Source organism: Dryobates pubescens, chromosome 2, assembly GCF_014839835.1.
Source record: "Dryobates pubescens isolate bDryPub1 chromosome 2, bDryPub1.pri, whole genome shotgun sequence".
NCBI lineage: Eukaryota > Metazoa > Chordata > Aves > Piciformes > Picidae > Dryobates > Dryobates pubescens.
In genome coordinates, this window is record NC_071613.1 from 23902195 (window position 1) to 23921009 (window position 18815).

The window sequence follows — 18815 nt, forward strand, 5'->3', positions numbered from 1 at the left end:
AGGGTTTCTCTCCTCATTATTGAAAGTACTGCTACTTTGGAACTTCGGGCAGCAAATTATAATGCACTCAGCCTGGGTCCATTGTAAATCAGGGCTTCAAAAAAGGTGTCACGTAGTTGGGCCCTCTTTAAGCACTGAAAATATTGGAGTCTATTTGAAAACGCCTTATGGAGTCTCTCACTAGCCTTGCAAATCATCACAGCACCAAGTAGAGCTTCCTTTTATTTTTCTGCCTCATAGCATCAAGTCATTTCTATTCCAACCAGAAAAAGAGGATTATTTCTTGCTGCGTTTTCAAAAAAAGCCCTACACCTAAGATAACAAGCTGCATAAAATCACCAAATCATTTAGGGCTCTTGTTCAGCTTTGCAAGGCATCCGTGGGGCTGTCCTCTTCAAAGGAGAGGGGGTTTCTCCAGCTCGACCCCTGGCTTGCTGCCCTGAGATGCTCCCAGCTGATGATGCTTTTTTAAAGCTCAGCCACTGCCATGGCACAATCAAAGACCCATGGTGCCTACATGACTCCGGCTAATTCCCAAGCTCTGCACTGAAAGGCTGCTACTCTGGGAGGACACTGCAGAAGATGAGCTGTTTCCTTTGCAGAGAAGCCCATTGTTGCTTACTTCTGCCTTCTGCAAAAGCACCAAACGCAACATTGGGTTTTGGCATTACAGCCCTCAGTTGGAGTCCTCTTTCTTGGCAGGGAGGGGAAAATACCATGTTAACCTGAAAACACCCGTTGGGGAGCAACTCCTCCTACTGGGGGGAGTTGGTGAGGCCACGTGTGTAGCTATGGTGCCACCTCATGCCTCAAAATCCTGCCCCACCTTTACATCATGTTCTCCGGCCAACCAACAGAGATACCTTTGTCCCTAAGCCCCTCAAGCAGGGTTCTGCCCTGAGTCAGCATTTCATTTATGTTCACAAAGCCACCCCTGCTCCATCGCCAAGATGATTTCCCAATCCTGCATGTCCCTGGCCCAGAGATGATATGCCACCCCCCCAAGCAGCAACAGTAATGAAAGCCCCTCACTGGGGGATGGTAGGGGCAGCCCAAACCCTGCACCCCCACATCTCCCACCCAAGCCATCCTCCATGCACAGTGGGGGAACTTGGTGTGGCAGCTCAAGGCAGGCAGGGGATGAGGCAGAGGGGATGATATGCTGACAACTCACCCCACTGGGCGCTGCTGGTGTGATGGATGGTCCAGGTGCCCCCAGAACCAGCTGCCTCATCCCAGCACAGCAACAACCTGTAATTACAGAGGCAGTGATTCCAGCCTGTACCCCTCAAGTGATGGGAAGCAGGGGGCAGGAATGAAGGCAGAGCCAAGCAGGCAAACCAGATGGCTCTCTTGTTGAAGTGCAGCTGCACCAAGGAGAGGTCATAGCCATAATGATTTGGGCCGAGTCCCCACTAATTAAGGCTGACAAGTGAAGTTCAGATGTGTCCACTGCTAAGGAATAAATCAATCCTCCAGAATGGATATGGCCAACAAGCTGAGTTTGTTCTTCTGCATCCCAGAGGGCAAGTAATTATCTCCATTACTTTCTAGTTAGGGTGCACTTGGGAAGCACATCTTCCAATCCATAAATACCTTCTTCCTTCCATCACTACATTACACTTTCAGTGTCAAAATTTACCTTTGCTTGGGAGCAAAACAGCATGGGATGGCATGAAACTGAGCAACAGACTTACTGAAACTCATGGTGCCATCCAGCACCTCTACCTCCCACAGCACTTTAGTCCAGAAAAGCCTATTGGATGGCAGTGATGCCCCCAGTGGAAATCCATCAAGGGAATGGAGTGAATCTGTTTCAATTTTCATGAGCTTGAAGGAAAGGACTGTGGTTTTATTCCTCAGGGACCTAGCACTGGGTCCTCATGCTATAATCACTTTTAAGTCCCTTTGTAGATGGTCAGCCTGTGAGTGGTAGTGTTGATATATGGCACATCACAGCCATGGTCCTGCATTATGGACCCTGTTCTGTATTGCTTTCCTCCTCTTCCTCTGCAATTACATGATCTTCTCCCTGGAGATCACAACCCCCCAGGGATGCCATGGTATGACCCACTGGCCACAGGGTGTGAAGGTCACTCACCCACTCACCTTGCACCCTCCTGCCCCAGCAGCCATAGGAGAGCATCGACTGCAGTGCTGGCTAAACTGTGAGCAAACTTACCTTGTGAGGATGCCATCCTTTCCCAGCCTCAGATCGCCAATTAAAATGCCTACATGACCCAGTACCATTTTTTTTTTCGGGTGTACAGAGCCATCGCCACCTTGTGCTGCCCCATGAGCCACTTTGGCATGAGATCACAACAGAAAGAGGGAAAAAATATGAGGAGGAACTTGAGCTCCCCACATCCCCAGATTACTGAAAATTGTGCCCACTTGTACCACTCACAGAGAGGATTTTGCAGCCCAGGGCATCAGAGGCACCACAGTCCTGTGCCTTCCTTTGCCAAAAAGGTTTTAAAGTCTTAGGGTAGAGGGGGGGGGGGGGGGGGGGAAAGGGGGGGGAGAGGGAGGGGAAACCTCAACAACAAATAAAACCCACAACCTTTGCAACCCACAAACCAGCAACCTGAAGGGTTATTGCTAAAGATACCATGGTCTCCTTGCTGCTGATTAACAAATGCCATCACCCAGCCTCGTGTTATAAGGAGTCCATGTGATGGAGAGTCAATCTGCGATGGTTTTCCAGGATGGCACCCAGGGTGACATTTCACAAGCACATTACTGACGGGTTAAATAATTGGTAGGGGGTCTCCTCACCTTTAAAAGGGGATGCACACCAGGGTTGAATTCACAGGGCATAATTAACACAAGCACCATTCTTCAGCAGGGAAGGGGTAAGAAGGAAAGCCTGCTATTTTTAGGTAAACTAAGAGCTATGGTTATGCTATTCCTATAATTGATGGGAAAAGGGAGGCAAAAGGAAATCATTGCAGTTATGAGGACTGGAAAAGGTTGGAGTTTTATATTGAACTGAATTATTTATGTTTGACAAAGGGCCACCGTAAACCAACATATCCCAGCATACCTTTCCATGTTATACAGAGCTGTTAAAGGGGAATGTTTTGGCACCATTTAAATATTATCTAATTTCCAATAAAAAACAGACAAAATCAATACAGCCTCGGGACAAGTTTATATTTCACCAGGCAGCAGTTTTTGAGGGAGAGCTCCAGCAGCAGCAGCTTGGCTGGTTTTGCTCAAGCAATTCCATCTGCAAAAGTTTTTTTGGTGGGGTGCAAAACATGACCCTCCCCACCCAGCACAGAGACAGGCATCTTCTCATGGCATTAATCCCACTATCTGACCCCCTCAGCCAGCCAACAGCCACATAGCTGGACAGCACTGTCACGTGGAGTGGGAGGGGAAGCAGTGGAAATATAAACACGGGGACATCCCAGTGTCAGGCTGACTGCAAGGTGGCACCTGGCTCCAGGAGAAGAGATTATACTACCCACCCCAGACTTCCAGGCTGGGAATGGTGCCCAGGGAGGACAAGCAAGCATTACTCAGGAGAGCCACCTTCACACCACCATCCTTCCAAGGTAGGCTTGGGCATCCGATGGTTTATCTTGCAGCACGGTGGCCTCACCACCCTGTCTGCAGACCTCTCTCACTCCCCTGGTAGCAGGCATAGCATCCCCTCCCCGTGGCTACAGGGTGCCAAGGGGGACACAGCCATGACAGGGAGATTCAGCACTTAAGCTGCCTTGTTTTAATTATTTCAGGGCGGGTAAGAGGAGGTGTAAGCCTTAAATCAGTCACTCATCGCAACCCACGCTTTGAAAGCAGCTGGAGGAGGCAGTGCCGTAGGCTGCTGGCCCTCAGGCTCCTTCGTTGCATTGGGAAATTCCCTGGGAAAAAAATAAATAAATAATGCCATTTTCCACTGCTGGAGGGCAGCTGTAAATTACGGTGGCAATGCCAGGAGCTCTCGGCATGGGCACATCTGGACTTGCTGGGGGTTTTAAGGCAGCCTCATGGCTTTTGTGAGCCAGCAGGGCAGGTTATTATAGGCTGGAATGTCCCTGTTGTGAGGAGTAAGTTGTCATGTGGCAGCTTAGCATAGGGAACAAGCTTGTGCTGAAGTCATTTTGCTTCTGCATGCTAGGAATGAGTTTTCCTCGTAATGTGAAGCCAGCGCAGACAATTTAAGTCATTATTAATAGACACACTTTATCCGGGTAAGTAAAATGCTTAATGTTTTGTTAAATGAGGTGTACTCTGCAAACAGTTGTGTGCAGGGAGAAGGTTAAGATGATACCCCTGCGTTAGAGATTAATGAGTGTGAGGCTACCGCTAATGAAGGGCTCACTCTTGCCAATGTTTGGGGCCCAGTTCTGTATGGGAACAAGTCTAATGAAGTAAGGAAACATAAGGATGATCCCAGGTTGTGGGATCAGGCCCTTGGAGCCTCAGGGTCTTGAGGCATAAGGACCAGGATGGTGGGAGGAGAGGTGATGTGCCCAAGAGTAGACAGTGGCAGAGGAGATGATAGGACTGCAAGGTCCCAGCCATCCCCAGCACTCAAAATTGCTGCTCAGATGTGACAAGTAGTTAAAACTCGCCTGTTTTCCTTACAAACCTAACTGAGGACTTCTCCCACTCTCCTGGCCAGCCCCAGGATGCTCTGCAGGTGTCCTGGCTGCCAGTGCCTGTCAGCAGTAAATCACTCCTGTCTGTAGGCCAGCATTCCCCTTAAAATCAGAAGTATCCTTTCATCCTGACATCACTTTCCACTCACCAGTGGAAAAAGCACTTGACTTGGCTGGCAGGAGCTCAGGCTCATGCATTTGTGTGCCACTCAGCTACAAGAGGACTTGCTCCTGCTGCTCTTGCTGGCCCTGGCTATTTTTAGCCTGCTCTGTCAGCAACGCTATTAATCCTGTCATTCCTCTGACCCAAGAACTGAGTGTTATATGCAAATAAATGCTGATTAAAAGGCTGGCAAGAAGGGATCACAGGGTATTTCAACACTCTCTCATTGGCAGTGTAATGCCACGCACACACACACACAACCCCTTGCAAAATTAGCCTCTGTCTGTCCAGGAAGGTCTAGACTCCCTGCTAAATATACCCACACCCAGCTGGCAGAGTGAGAGGTGCTCCGTACCACAGGAAGGCAATACCCCTGGCACGTGAAGGAAGGCTTCCTCCATGCCACTGTGAAAATGTCACAGGATACTAATGAGCAGTGAGGGAAAGCGAGCCAGGGCTGTGAAAATACAACCCAGCATAAGCCTCTGTGGAAAGCAATCCCAAACTCTACCACTGCCTGGGTCTCCAGACCTCCTCCTGCACCAACTCAGGGACCCCAGGGAATAATGAGGCTATTTTTGACACTGAAGCAATACTTTGAAGAGGTGGTTCAGTTGACATGAGAAGGGAGAAAGCGCACAGCAAGGAGGTAGCAGCATAGTGGTAACAACAAGTGGTAAAAGAAGAGAGAAAGACAATGCGACTCAGAGGTTCAAACCAACCAAGCAGTTGGGGGCAAGTGGGAAGTCCAACCTTGGGCTCAGGGGGAAAAAGAAAATGGGAAAGACCACAAAGGTTGACCTCAAATTAGATCCCACTGTGGATGCTCTTGAACAATGTCCTCAAAACAGAGGGTCTTTTACACAGGGACCCCAAATTAGACACCCCCAGCTCAACACAACCTTACCCTGGATGGACACGCTGTGGTATTTTTGCACATTCGTGTTCTTCCCATGGTCTCTGGGGCCAGGCAACTGGATGTCACCACAGCCATGCCAAGGAAACTCACAAAGGAAGTCTTGCAGAGGTAAAAAACCAACACTTTCTCAGAGCAAGAGTCTGGTAGGCAGGACCTGATTAAATTGGGTTTTTTCTTACTCTCTAAATGCTAGGCACCATTTTCCTCTCAACCTAAAGACCCAGGTCCCAAACTGCTGCCTGCAATTAAACCAGCCAATCGAATCCAGGAGGTGCTGCTGCAACACAACTCAGTGACCATTTGACCTTCATTGTATCGCGTGCCTGTTATCATCTGACCCCGCTGGAGTTATAAATACAATAACAATAGATCCTTAACTGGGTTATAATTAGACAATGAACCCAGGAGGATGGAAACAATGAACTATAAAAGCCCATCTACCCTCACAGTGAGGACCTACACACACACAGAGGAAGGACTGGAATGGGCGAGTTACCAGGACCGGTGACAGAAAAGCTGCAGATTTCCCTCAAAGTGGATTCGGAGTTTCCTCTAACGCCTCACACTCCTGCCACCAAGTATTACATGGCCCTGGTCACGGGAGACCTGAGAAGCCTTGAGGTCCTGACTGACCAATACTATCAAGATGTCAACCTGGTTTTTGAGATCAGTACAAATGAGCTGGAGTGGCAGGTGAAAAGCCAAGCATCTTACGGACTCTCAGGTACTCTTCCTTTCAAGGCCAGTCAATTAAAAAATAAAATAAATGGGTATTTACTAACCCTACATAGGAGGGTTGCAGGGTGTTTCAGTGCCTAACAGTGCTTTTATAGAGGTTGCTCCTTTCTGGGTAGCTGGCCATGCCCTGCCCAGAGATAGTCAACATTTTCTTTCATTATTTTTCAATCTTCTGCACATTCTAATCCACCCCCGGGGCAGGGAAACCTTACAAGTGTGTGTCCAGATGATTTTTTCAGGTTGGTACAGGATGTTCAGTGCCTTGAGCATTCTTGCAAGAGTGCTCACAGCTCGAATTCTCCATGCAGGGGGTCAGCCTGATCCTGTCTGGGAGGAAGATGCTCCCAGGATAGTGATATCTGGTGCCTCCTGACCTTGGATGGTCCCAGATGCTCGCTACATACTGTTTAACTATTTATGGGCCCAAAGGTCCCAGAGCTGCCAAGAAAAGCAGTGCCTTCCTCCATCTGAACCTAAACCCATGTCCAGCCCTGTATCGCCCTCCCACCATGCTCCCACCTGTCTTGGGTGCCTTCAGGCCCAGCCCCTAAAAAGACAGGTTTTTAACTCACTTGGGTGCAGATGGAGAGTTTGTGAGCTGCCTTTTAGTACCTGCCAGCAAGGTCTGGCACAGGTCCCCTGTGCAGCTGGTTGTGGACAGGATTATAGAATGGTTTGGGTTGGAAGGGCCCTTTAAAGTTCATCTAGTCCAACCCCCCAGCAGTGAGCAGGGACATCTTCAACTAGATCAGGTTGCTCAAAGCCTGGTCCAGCCTGACCTGAAATGTTTCCAGGGATGGGGAATCTACCACCTCTCTGGGCCCCTGGATGGGAATGTCACTGAGCCCAGTCCCTGGTGCAAAACCTGTGGGTCCCCAGCTGTGTCAGCCACACACTTCCTGCTCCCCACAGGACTGTGGTCACTGGAGTACAAGCGGGAGGTGACCACCTCGCTGTGCCTCGCCGCCCGCCATGGTCATGCTGCCTGCCTGCGCCATCTCCTCCACCGACAGGCTGACCCCAACCTGGCACCAGGGGGGCTCGGGCCCCTGCACGAAGCCTGCCTGGGGGGACACACTAACTGCGTGGAGCTGCTGCTGGAGCACAAGGCTGACCCTAACCTGCAGAGCGATGAGGGCTTGGCCCCACTGCACCTCTGCACAACCCAAGACTCCTTGGGGTAAGAAGATTCTCCCATCAGCATCCTCTGCTGACAACTTCACTTTGCCTCCCCTGCATGCAGCCTCCCTTTATTTTGCCTCTGCAGGGTGCAAAAAAAGATGCCATAGTCCTCACTAAGGCATTCCACATGCTCCCACATCTCCCAGCTCTGTTGGCTGTTGCGGCAAGTAGAGCAGAGCCAAAGAGGGACGTTTTGGTGCCAGGCACAGGTTTCCTTCACACGGACAGGAGCAGCCCTGCCTAGCTCTAAATGTTTTTCCTTCCTCCTCTTTTCTGATAATTTATCCTGAAAAGAAAGTGTCCTGCTTTCCCAAGAAATGCTAAGGATGATTTCCATCATGGGGCACATAACCTCCTCAGCCCATGCCAACCCCACCCTTGAAGGAGGCTGGTGCCAATCAGGGCACCTGTTCCTCCCAAAATCCCAGTTCCAGGGCCATAACAAAGGGATAGGGTCTAAGGGAAGGGGAGCAATCCTCCCACCTTCTTGTTCTGCACGAGCTATGTATGGGTTCTCCACAGTTTATAGCCAGGGCTCAGGCTTGGCCACACGTGACTGCTCCTTTCTCATCCTAGATCAGCATCAGTATCATACAGAGATGAGCACAAACCTTCTATTTCAAAAAACTAAGCTCCCCACATGTGCATATATGTCTCAGTAGGACTTTAAGTGCCTGAATCATTAGACCTAGAAAATCTAGAATTTTTTTCCATTTCTTTTTTTATGAAGAGCTCACCTCTTGATATTCTGACAGAGCTGCTTAGGGCTGTGGTGAATTTCATTGCCTGCCAGCTGCAGTGGAAATCCACCTCAGCTTCAATCTTCTACCCTTTAAGCAGGCAGCGAGCTTAACTGAAGTGGGTGATGAAGGCAAGGTTCCAACTGCAGATCCCAGGTATCATGAACTAGGCATCAGGAAAAGAGGTCTGCAAAAGAAAAGCAGCCAGAAGGGAAAAGGTTTGCAGGTGTAAATATCTCAAGCCTGACTTATAAATAAGAGACTCTGTAAGACAGCCAAAAGTCAGACACTAAACAAATTTTGTTTCAGCCAAAAATCTAGGAACTCATCGAGCACATCTTTGCTGTGATAAGGATTGGAGGGAGTGGGATGGGTGAGGGAGGATGCTACAAGCAACTCTCATCATTGATAAGGAGCTGGTTTTAATTCCTTCACCCTGTGGTAGGTTGAGAGAGGGCTTAGCCAGTGTGTTCCAGCAGTGTTTGTTCTTAAAGGCACAGCCTCAAACGACCACACACCCACACTCACTTTTGACCTTAAAGTCTTCAGTCTCCAAACCCCAAGCTATCCTAAAACCTCCCACAGGGGTTATTTAAGCTTCACCAAAGAGCTCTCACCCTACAGAGACAGGGCAAAGAAACATCCGGGTGCATGGAGAGAACTTCATGGCCTACAGAAGTCCAGGCATCCCAGTTTTAGCCAGGCGCTTCCCAACTTGGTAAAAATAAATATTATATCTATGTGTATTAAAAATGAGCTGTTATCACCAATGTACATGTCATTTCTCCCAGAAGGATGGAGGGGGACGGCAGGTGAGCCAGCAAACTGCAACACAGTGATCAGACAGACACAACGTGGAAACAGCTGAGTTATAAGCCCTTGAATATTGGAGCTTTATAATGGAAATGCTGAGAGACCCTTAACTACGCTCCCTGGCTCTACGGGGGCTTCTACAATAACTAAGCCAACTCCCTTGAAAGATCAAAAAATTAATAGACATTTCAGACAGGTTTTGAGGTTTCGACCACTGCTTTTCAATGGCAAAGACTTTGCTAAAGTTAGAGGCTGAGGAGGTCAAGCTTCGGGTAACACAAACATGTCCTCTTTGATTAGGGGGAGACTACTTTACCTTCTCTCTCTCTCTCTTTTTTTTTTATTTTTTTTTTTTTTTAATCGAGTAGTAGATTTTAGGTCATCCTTAATTTTTTACTGACAATAAAGATCAGGTCATTGACCTACATAGAGAGCTATTTTATTTTTCTCCCTCTCGATAACAATGGCCAGAACACCTATGTGCCAGGTTCTTCTGTATTCCCATATACTCGGCAATTCACCATGGGGGCAGGACTTAAAACCTTTGAGCCTCTCAGTGACTGGGATAAAAAAAAAATTATCTGGGCTTCCTTCCAGCCATTTGAGCTTCAGAATCCATGAGATTTCAACAAAAAGGATATCAGAGCTTTAATCTAGGAGCTTTTTGAAGAGATGGGAAAAAAAAAAGTTCCAGTAAAGTTCAGTCTTACCTTCTTCACTTTAGGAGCTGTTCATGCCAACGTCGGCCTATTTAGTAGAGTTCCTCTCCTTGACCTCTTTTTTACAGCGGAGATAATTAACATGGTGGGGTAAGATGAGTCTCTAAATTCACTGCACTCTCTCCCTGGCACTCTCCCGTTTCCCTCTTAAAGCTGGGATGATTAAAGGAGTCCATCTTTATTGGCACCCCGAAAAAAAATAAAATAAAAATAATTGAAGGGGAGAGAAAGAGTCTCGACTCTCATGGCGGTGCCAGGGGGGAAGAGCGGGCGTGGGGCGGTGGGAAGGCACATCGCAGGCATGCGGGATCCATCGTGGTACCCGCAGCAGAAGGGATGGCAAATACTACCACGTTTGTAGAGGAGTCCTTTAGATCTCCGAGTTGGTAAAAGCTCTTTGAAAATCCCAGGTTTCCCATGCAACCAGAGAGAGCCTACCTGGAGACAAATCCTCCAGGGTCTGCCTTCCCCGGCATTCCACATAGCAAAGAGGACTTAGTTAAGACAAGGGATTAAAAAAGTAGATGTCACCCCTATTTCCATGCAAATTGATCTTACGGATGTGTGATACCCTTGTGTTCACCTCTTCAGCCTTCTCTGCACCCTGGCAGCTGAAACTAGGGTTGTTCTCTGGCTTCCAGCCTTCGGCTCTGTGGGATAAGAGATAAATGGTGGGATGAGTCAGTGTGGGAGGAGAGATCTTTTGGCAAAGCACTGGAACAGGCTGCCCAGAGGGCTTGGGGAGTCTCCTTCTCTGGAGAGATACAAAGCCCACCTGGGCACAATCCTATGCAATCTTCTCTAGGTGACTGCTTTAGCAGGGGTGTTGGTCTAGATGATCTCCAGAGGTCCCTTCCAACCCTTACCATTCTGTGAATCTGTGAGAGCGAGTCCAAGGGGCTCCATATGAAAAACAAGGTAGTAAGGGAGTGAAGGGAAGAGCTGTTAGCTCAGGGAGACAGCATGGATTTCACTTAGGAGATGTTAGATGAGGATAGTTTGTCGTGGGAGTAATTAGCAGGAAACAGGAGGCAAGCAGGAAGGCAGGTAACTAGAAAGGAACATGATCAAGGTAACAAGGCTTCCAAACACCAGGCACAGGGGCACTAACAAGCTGTTGGTGGAACTGGCCCTGTGGCCCTCTTCCAGCACCGGCCCAGACACACTGCCCTTTTGGCTGTGAGAAATAAACATCACTACAATTTTAAATAACTAAATAAAAAATTCAAAAGCCAGCATTTAGCATCATCTAGTGCTAAGCCTTCTCCTCTGCTCCATTTAGCATTGCTCAAATGTAAACCTCGGAGCGTTTGGAGCCATTGTTTCGGGAATTGATCCCCACATCAGGGAAAACCATCTCCTGCAAGGGTCCTGAGCAGAAAATTAAGAGCCCAGGAGCAAATACAGAGGAAAGCCTGAGCCCAGTTTTGGAGAAGCTGCTCCCCGAGCTGGCATGACAAAACAAGAGCTCATACAGATGAGCATCCACAGCTTATGAGGCTTTGGCAGAGAGGCGGCGCAAACAGCAGTGCTCCTGGGAAGGAGTTCACACCATGGCAATGGAGTGGACCCTGCACCAGTGTGGCATTACCATGGTTCACCCGTGGGCTTGCAGTACCAGAAAAGACTTTCATCTTGTAAAGACAAAACAGGCTTCATTTCTCCTCCTTTTAGGAAACTAACAGGAAAATCCTTGCATTCAGAGACAGTTTGGAGAAGGCTACTTTTCCAAGAGGGATCAACCCTGCAATAAATTACAAAAAGAAACTGGGAGATGGTCACTGGGATGCCTTGAAAAACAATGAAGGAAAAGATAGAAAAGCCCTGCTCCAGATCCCGGGGGGGGGGGGGGGGGGGGGGGAAGGGGGCAGAATAAATAAAATAAAAAACACACCAAGACAACCCACCGCAGATTTTTCCTTAGAAAACTGAGAGCCTCAGCTTTGGGAGAGGAATTTTCCTGCTGCCTTGGCTGCCCCAGCCTCCTGCTCCTCCTGCTGGTTATTTATCACATCCCATTTCAAGCTAAATCCCACTTTCCCATTTTTCATCCAAAACCGAGCAGCATTCTACTGGGATGGTGGGAGCCATCCTGGCAGAGAGAGGGCAAGATGCTGGGCACATCCTGCCCAACACTGCACCCACATCTGTCCCAATTCTATTGATGAAGGAAGAAAATAAAACCCTAATCGTTATATCCTGTTTATTTGAGCCAGGACCCTAGTGCAAGGAAAACCTGTGGTATTAACACCAGTTATCATTAATTCATGTGCCTTTAACATAGTGAGGGGCTTACCCAAAAGAAGAGACACGTGGGTGTGTTACCCGTCACCCACAAAGGGGCAAAAAAAGGGCTTCAAAATTAGTTTCAACCAGTAAAAATTAGGCAGAGCTGGGTGTCAGGGTGGCTCTGTGAGGGTATTGCTGCAATCAGCAAGCTTCTCAGCCAGGACAGTGGTACCCAGCTGGATGGAAAGCAGACTGGTTTGCTTTGCCACCCTATGTTTGAACTTGCGCTGACCTAAACCCACAGCTTCTTGTAATATTCCCAAAAACCTGGAGACAAGCCCTCAAAAAGCCCTAAGCAATTGCTGAGCCTTATTTAGTGGGATTTTAATCAAACTGGATGGTGAACAACATGATGCTCATAAAAGTCAAGCAAGAGGCTAGGAACACTGGTGAGGTTTTACAGCATATGAGTTCATGGGCTGAGATTAGGGAGTAAAATAGGGGCACATAGCCAGCAAACATGAACAGCATCTACCCAATACCTGCTGATGCTCCATACATCCCAACAGGAGGCTCCACACCAATCCAATTAACTGGAGAAGATCATCTCTTATTTATAGCCCCTCACTAACTTTCCCTCTTTGCTAAGGGAAGAGTATCCAGGGAGAAATTTCAATATAGACTGATTTGGGTTTCTTCCAAGTTCAGCCATTGGACTTGATAATAAATAAGAACAACCCATCAGGAAAATAGGATCTGGAAAGGATGACATTTCCACTCTGGAATTCTCTCTCTGGAATCTGGGATGGCTAGCAGGAGGCCACATGGGATTGAAATTGTACTGAATTCCCATCCCTCTCTCAGTGAGAGAAAACCCCACGGCAGAGCAAGGGGGCTGGGCTGGAGGGGCTGAGCACAGCTCTTGTCATTGCCAGGCAACCTATAACGTACCACCCTTCACCTGGTGATTATGGGCATGGGAATATTCTCTCTGTCTCACCTGTGCAGAGAGAAACCTTCAGCCCCCGCTCTCTCCATAAATAGCCCTTGCCAAAAACTGGCTTGGGCTTGTGCCCAGGGTCTGTAGGCACAGCTGTCTCCTTGTCTGGGAAGGAGCAGAGATGTTTCAAGTATGATCTACTGAAAAATAATAATAATTTTTTTAATTTTTTTTTTAAAGGGGAAGGGATTTTTCCCCAGGACTAGGCTACTGCATGTTTTACAACCAAGTTGTAAAACATTTTTGCCCCATCTTTGCCTGCAAAACCATGCCCTGGTTTGCCCCAAATATACTATTTTAGTGTGCCAGAGCTGTGACATCAGGATTAAGCTAACCAGAGAGGTTTGAAGAGAGTCATTATAATTAGGGCTACAAATTCCCTGCTGCCAAGGACAGACAAGACCACTAAAGACATGACTGAGTCATGGTGTGATTTCCTTCAGCCAGAGACCCCTCCCAGTAAAACAAAGAGCTGCAGCAGACAGCAAGTGCCATAAAAATCTCAGTCAGACAAGCCATTACTTCTGAAAAGGATTCAGCAACTTTTAGAGTGAAAAAGGAATTGTAAAGTAAGGATCTGAGGATCTAGGGGCTAGCACAACCCCATACTCAATCTGCTCTCTCATAACTGCATCCCCAGCAGAGACCTTGAGTAGCAGATGCCTCCAGTGAGGTCCAGTGTAGGCTGAGAGCACTTGGGATCATTACACCTGCAAAAGCTGCAGAAACAGCCTCTCCCCACACATGTTGCAAGACTTTCCTGACAAACTCAGGCTCGATATGCGCTGGGAAAGCAGCCTGAGGAGGTATTTCCAGATTCTGCACCAACAAAGACAGTGAATGTCTCACCAGCTCCCATCAAACTTTGAGGGAGGTGATGTCATAAGTGCAAAAAGATTCAAGTAGATAATTATTACTACTACTATTTTTAAATTATTATTTTCCTCACATATGTTATCATTCATCTGTACCAGGAAAAAATAAGCAGTGCCCTGGTACCATTCTTCCACCTTAGGACTCCTCTTCTTCCCCTTCCCTCATGCTAAAGCGAGCAGGCTGGGTCTCCACTACCCCACATCTTCCCTTCATTTTGCTTGTGTATCAGCCCACAAACTGGGGGCTCTGAGTGACACCTGAGCTAAAAAAAAAAAAGGCATATTAGAGAAAAATAAAAGAGGCAGGGGTGTGATAAAGGTTAATATACAACTCTGCAACCCCGCCAGTCACTGCTGAGGCTTCCTGTAGGTGGGCTCTTCCCAGCTCCCCAGCAACATCTCTTGGGAAATAAGAGCTGGCCACGTTTTCAAGGTCTTACTTGGGTGGCATGTGGGTCTGACCCTCCCTCTAAAAAATTATCTCCTCCATGCTGCAGTGCTGAATTCAGCCCCATGCACTAACCTGGCTGCCAATAGCCCTGCCAGGGCAGTGACATTGAGCAGTGCTGGCCCCAGCAGCTCCCGGCAGGAGGTGGAACAGTCACTCTGATTCACATAGACTGGCTGATCACATCCAGTTACCAACAAACACCAAGGAAAATAACAGAAACCCACCAGGGCATACCAGGTATCTTCAACCCTCCTCTGTTGTCAGAAGAATGCAGGCAGAAAGCTCTGATGGGAGCCAGTGTCTCCATCTTGTAAAACCCACAACATTCCTGTGTAATCATACAGAGTGATGTTGGAGGGAAGAGGTGGAAGAAGCAATTGGAGATGGAGAGGATTGCTTACCTTTATTTGTTCCTCCTGGGAACTGCAGGTGCTGCCACTTCATCATCAGATGTCAAACAAGCCAGCAAAACTGTTCCCACAGGCTTCAACCATCTGCAAAGGTGTTTCTTTTCAGTACAGGCAAAACCCACAATACTTCAGTCCTCCGTGGGGCAGGAGCCCAGTACAGGTGCTTGGGTCCCTTGCCAGGAGAAGAAGAATCCATTTTTATACCTAAGCAAACCCACACTGAACTCTTCTGCTGCAGAGAGGCATCACTAAAGCTTTCCCTCCATGTCAGCTTGGTCCCAGCACAGATAAAACTGGAGACAGCAGTTTAGGATGGTTTCAGCTGAGAAGCTCTATGGATGTCAGCCAAGGGGTGGGATTATATAGATCATTTCCTTAATACCCCAGGGCTGCACCCATACTGGGAGATTAAACTGCAGCTGACAGATTGATGGCATGAAAAGGCCCATCACCCTATGTTTCCTCATCATGGACAGATGATGCCCTCACCATCTGGGACAAACCCTGCTGGTATAGCTAACATTGGGCACTGCTGGCACTGCCTGACCGCTGGCACAGCCAGGAGAAGGATTACCAGTGCCTAGTGAGTCTGGGATGGTCAAGGTGATTGAGGTAGTCAAGGTTGGCCATTCATGAATCAGAATGGTCAAGGCAAGAGGGAGACATTGCCCAAACCATCATCACCACCACCACCATAGTGGGCACCAGGGCATAGAATCACCCTACCCAATCTCTGCTGCTCCCTCTCAAACACCTGGAGTGCCACAACCCTGGCTGGAGCCCACCACTGTTCTGACCTCCATTCTCATCCTGTGCCACCTTTAACCTCATCATCCCCCATGGCTCCTATTCTAACCCATGCCTCCCAGAATCCATCCAGGCAGTGCACCCTCCAGCATCTCCATCTCTTTGCAGATGTGCCAAGCTCTTGCTAGGACATGGAGCCTCCATCAACTTGGCCAGCGAGGATAGTGGAGAGACAGCCCTGCATGTGGCAGCCAGGCACTGCCTCTGTGACCATGCCCGCCTCTACCTGCGCCACGGGGCCTGTGTTGACGCGCGCAGCATACGGGAGGAGACAGCCCTCAATGTCCTTTGTGGGCAGGCTCCGGGCACGGGAGAGGGCTGTCTGCAGCTTTGTCAGCTGCTGGTTGCCCACAGCGCTAACATTGATGCCTGGGATGTGACACGGAGGAGCCCCTTGCACAAGGCATGTGGGGCTGCCAACGCCATCCTGGTGCGCTTCCTCCTGCAGTGCGGGGCCGATGTCAACGCCATCGACTACAGCGGTGTCTCCCCACTCTGCTGTGTGCTGCAGAGTGCTGCCTTCAAGAGCGAGCTGCGGCCCCACCTCACCGTCCAGCTGCTGCTCAACCATGGCTCCCAGAGGATATGGCCCTCTGCCTTTGCCAAGGTACCAGCCCCAAAATAACACCTCTACATCCCCTCACTCCTGGGATCTTGCAGTTATAGACTGTTCAGGTTGGAAAAGACCTTTATAGTCATCAATTCCAACTGTTAATCCTGCACTGCCAAGTCCACCACTAAACCATGCCTCTCAGCACCACATCTACACATCTTTCAAATCCCTCCAGGGATGGTGACTCCAGCATTTCACTGGGTGGACTGTTTCAGGGCCTGACAGTGCTTTCAGTGAAGAGATTTTTCCCAATGCCCAATCTAAACCTTCTCAGCACAACCTGAGGCCATTTCCTCCTGCCCTATCAATTAGGGTCAGGATGCTTTAGGAAATAAAAAGCTGGTGGGTTGGGGGAATTCAGTGAAGTATCCCTGCCCAAGTACAAGTGTTGGCAATGCTACTGAGAATGATGGAAATGAAAACACCCACATGATGTGACAGCAGGCAAAAGCAGGTAGAGTGAAGGGCTGGATGGAGTGAACATGGATGTGGGGAACCAGGAACATGAATTTTTACCTGCCTGGGGATGTGAGAGACAGGCTTGGTACATTAACCTTATGGCTCAATGTTTCACTGATTTTACATCAGAGAAAACAATATCCTGGCTTATCACACCCAAGCCAAAAATGTAAATAAAAAACAAGGGCTGCATCCAGATGAAGAAGTGCCAGAGCAAGGCAGGTCTTCCCACTGCTTCACAGATGGAGATAGAACTCCAAAGAATGCTGGGATAAACCCTATGCCTGCCTCATACTGACACAATACTGTCCTAGCCTGGACTGTGGTGGGGTGGGAAGAGGCCTGGCTGCAGCACATGGACACTACCTCTCTGAGCCATGTATCTCTGTCTGAATCCCTCCATTGCCTGCAAGCAGGTGCTGAATTCCTGCGCAGCCATCCCAGAGATCATTGAAGTCCTCTTCAATTCATACTCTCAAATCCCTATCTCTGAGAAGTGGGCTGAAGCTGTACCAGAGGACGTGTTTCAGGTGAGACAAAAAGCCCCGAAGAAAGACTTTTACCCACCAAGAGTGTTTTTTTCCCCTGCTCAAACTTCACTTGAGGGGGCAGGGTGGGGGGACATAGTCCTCAGAGAAGCACCACACACCCAATTCATCTCAGCAGCTTTGCATGCCTGTAGCTCCATCAGCACCAAAACTTCTGTTCCTGCCCCTGGCTCACAACAAAATACAGTACCAGCATCTAGAAGCAACCCCGGAGCCAGACCATTACCCGGCAGGAGCCCACACCACTAATTTGAGATTTATAAACCTTGTCTTCAGCTGTGCAACTTGAATGATCTCAGATGGCTGCCTTGCCCCAGAAGATCTTTGGCTAGCTTGGCTGCAAGGGTGTCAAAATGGTGAAATACAAATAAAACTCTTCAGTGCATTCTAGGGGATGGGGAACATTATTTTCATTCCCAGTTAAGGAAAGGTTGAGGGTGCCCAGACTAACCCTCCTTTGTTTCTCCATCTTAGAAACAAGCAGGTCTCTTCTATGTCAGCTCTAAGGCTCTCTGCAGGAATGCTGCTGGTGGTGGATGTGAAAGCATCCTCCCCAAATAATGTCTGCAGTGGGGCTGGGCTTCTTCAAATGCACTTCCACAGGAGAATTCTTCATCTAGCCTTTGCTTGCAGGAGCCACAGCAACACATGGACTCCTAAGCCACAGGCAACACACCACCAATGGGTTTCTTATCTTCTCCCCTTAGATATTAACCTCAGAAGTGTCTCTGGCTTAATAAAGACAAAAATAAAACCAACCAGTGCTAACGTTTTTTCTTTTCCCTCTCTCTCTGCAGCAACACCAGCCCTTCTATGAGTCCTTCTTCCGGCTGGCAGGCACAGTCCGGTGCCTGCAACATTTATGCCGCTCTGCCATTCGGAAGAAGTTTGGCAGCAAATGCCATTGCCTTATCCCCTTGCTGCCTGTGCCCAAGACTTTGCACGATTACCTGATGCTGGAACCTGAAGGAGTCATGCTTTGAGGGGCCAAGAGGAGCCAGCTGAGGTCCATCATCCAGCTTTTCCTTCCCTTCTCGTCCCTCAGCAGCATCCATTTCTGTCAGCTGAGCCAAGGAGCACCAGTTTTCATGATAGATGGTTGTTTTTCAGGGATTTATAACATAACTAAAATGTGCTTTCAGCTGTAACTTTGTATAGATTTTTTTCTAATTGTGCTTTAAATAGATTATAAAGAGTAATAAAATGATTAGTAGCTGTTACAGGCGCAAGCCACAGATATGAATAATACTCATTATAAAGGATCTCTGCAAAGCAGCAGGGCTCCTCAGGTGTGCAAAGGCAAGCATGCATGGAGGATGACTAAAATCAGCCCACATGGGCATCAAAACCCCTTAGACAGAGTGGCACAAGAAGAACTGGAACTAAAGGTGCACCACAGAAGCTGCTTGCAGGGTGCAGTATCCAGTGGTAATAACATAGACTGCAAAATAGACCTGAAAATGTTTGGGGGCTTTTGTGTGTGTGTGTGTATGACACCATGAAAGAGCTGGTTACTCCACACAGAAGAAGGGGGCA

At 48.4% G+C, this 18815-nt stretch overlaps 1 protein-coding gene across 1 annotated transcript; it reads left to right on the forward strand.

Moving 5' to 3' along the window:
- Nucleotides 1-5768: 5768 nt before the first annotated feature.
- Nucleotides 5769-18262, forward strand: ASB18 (ankyrin repeat and SOCS box containing 18). Its single transcript, XM_009900839.2, has 6 exons — nucleotides 5769-5803; nucleotides 6145-6419; nucleotides 7346-7613; nucleotides 15768-16266; nucleotides 17148-17261; nucleotides 18077-18262. Exons 1-6 carry the CDS (start codon nucleotides 5769-5771, stop codon nucleotides 18260-18262), a joined length of 1377 nt encoding a protein of 458 aa, XP_009899141.2.
- The last annotated feature ends 553 nt before the right edge of the window (nucleotides 18263-18815 follow it).

What these genes read in the sequence shown, in the direction of transcription:
- ASB18 (XM_009900839.2), top strand. Translation starts at nt 5,769, where the DNA reads ATGCCAAGGAAACTCACAAAGGAAGTCTTGCAGAG. An exon ending in ACAACCCAAGACTCCTTGGG is followed by an intron (nt 7,614 to 15,767) that starts GTAAGAAGATTC and finishes ATCTCTTTGCAG; the next exon opens with ATGTGCCAAGCTCTTGCTAG. An exon ending in GGCCCTCTGCCTTTGCCAAG is followed by an intron (nt 16,267 to 17,147) that starts GTACCAGCCCCA and finishes GCCTGCAAGCAG; the next exon opens with GTGCTGAATTCCTGCGCAGC.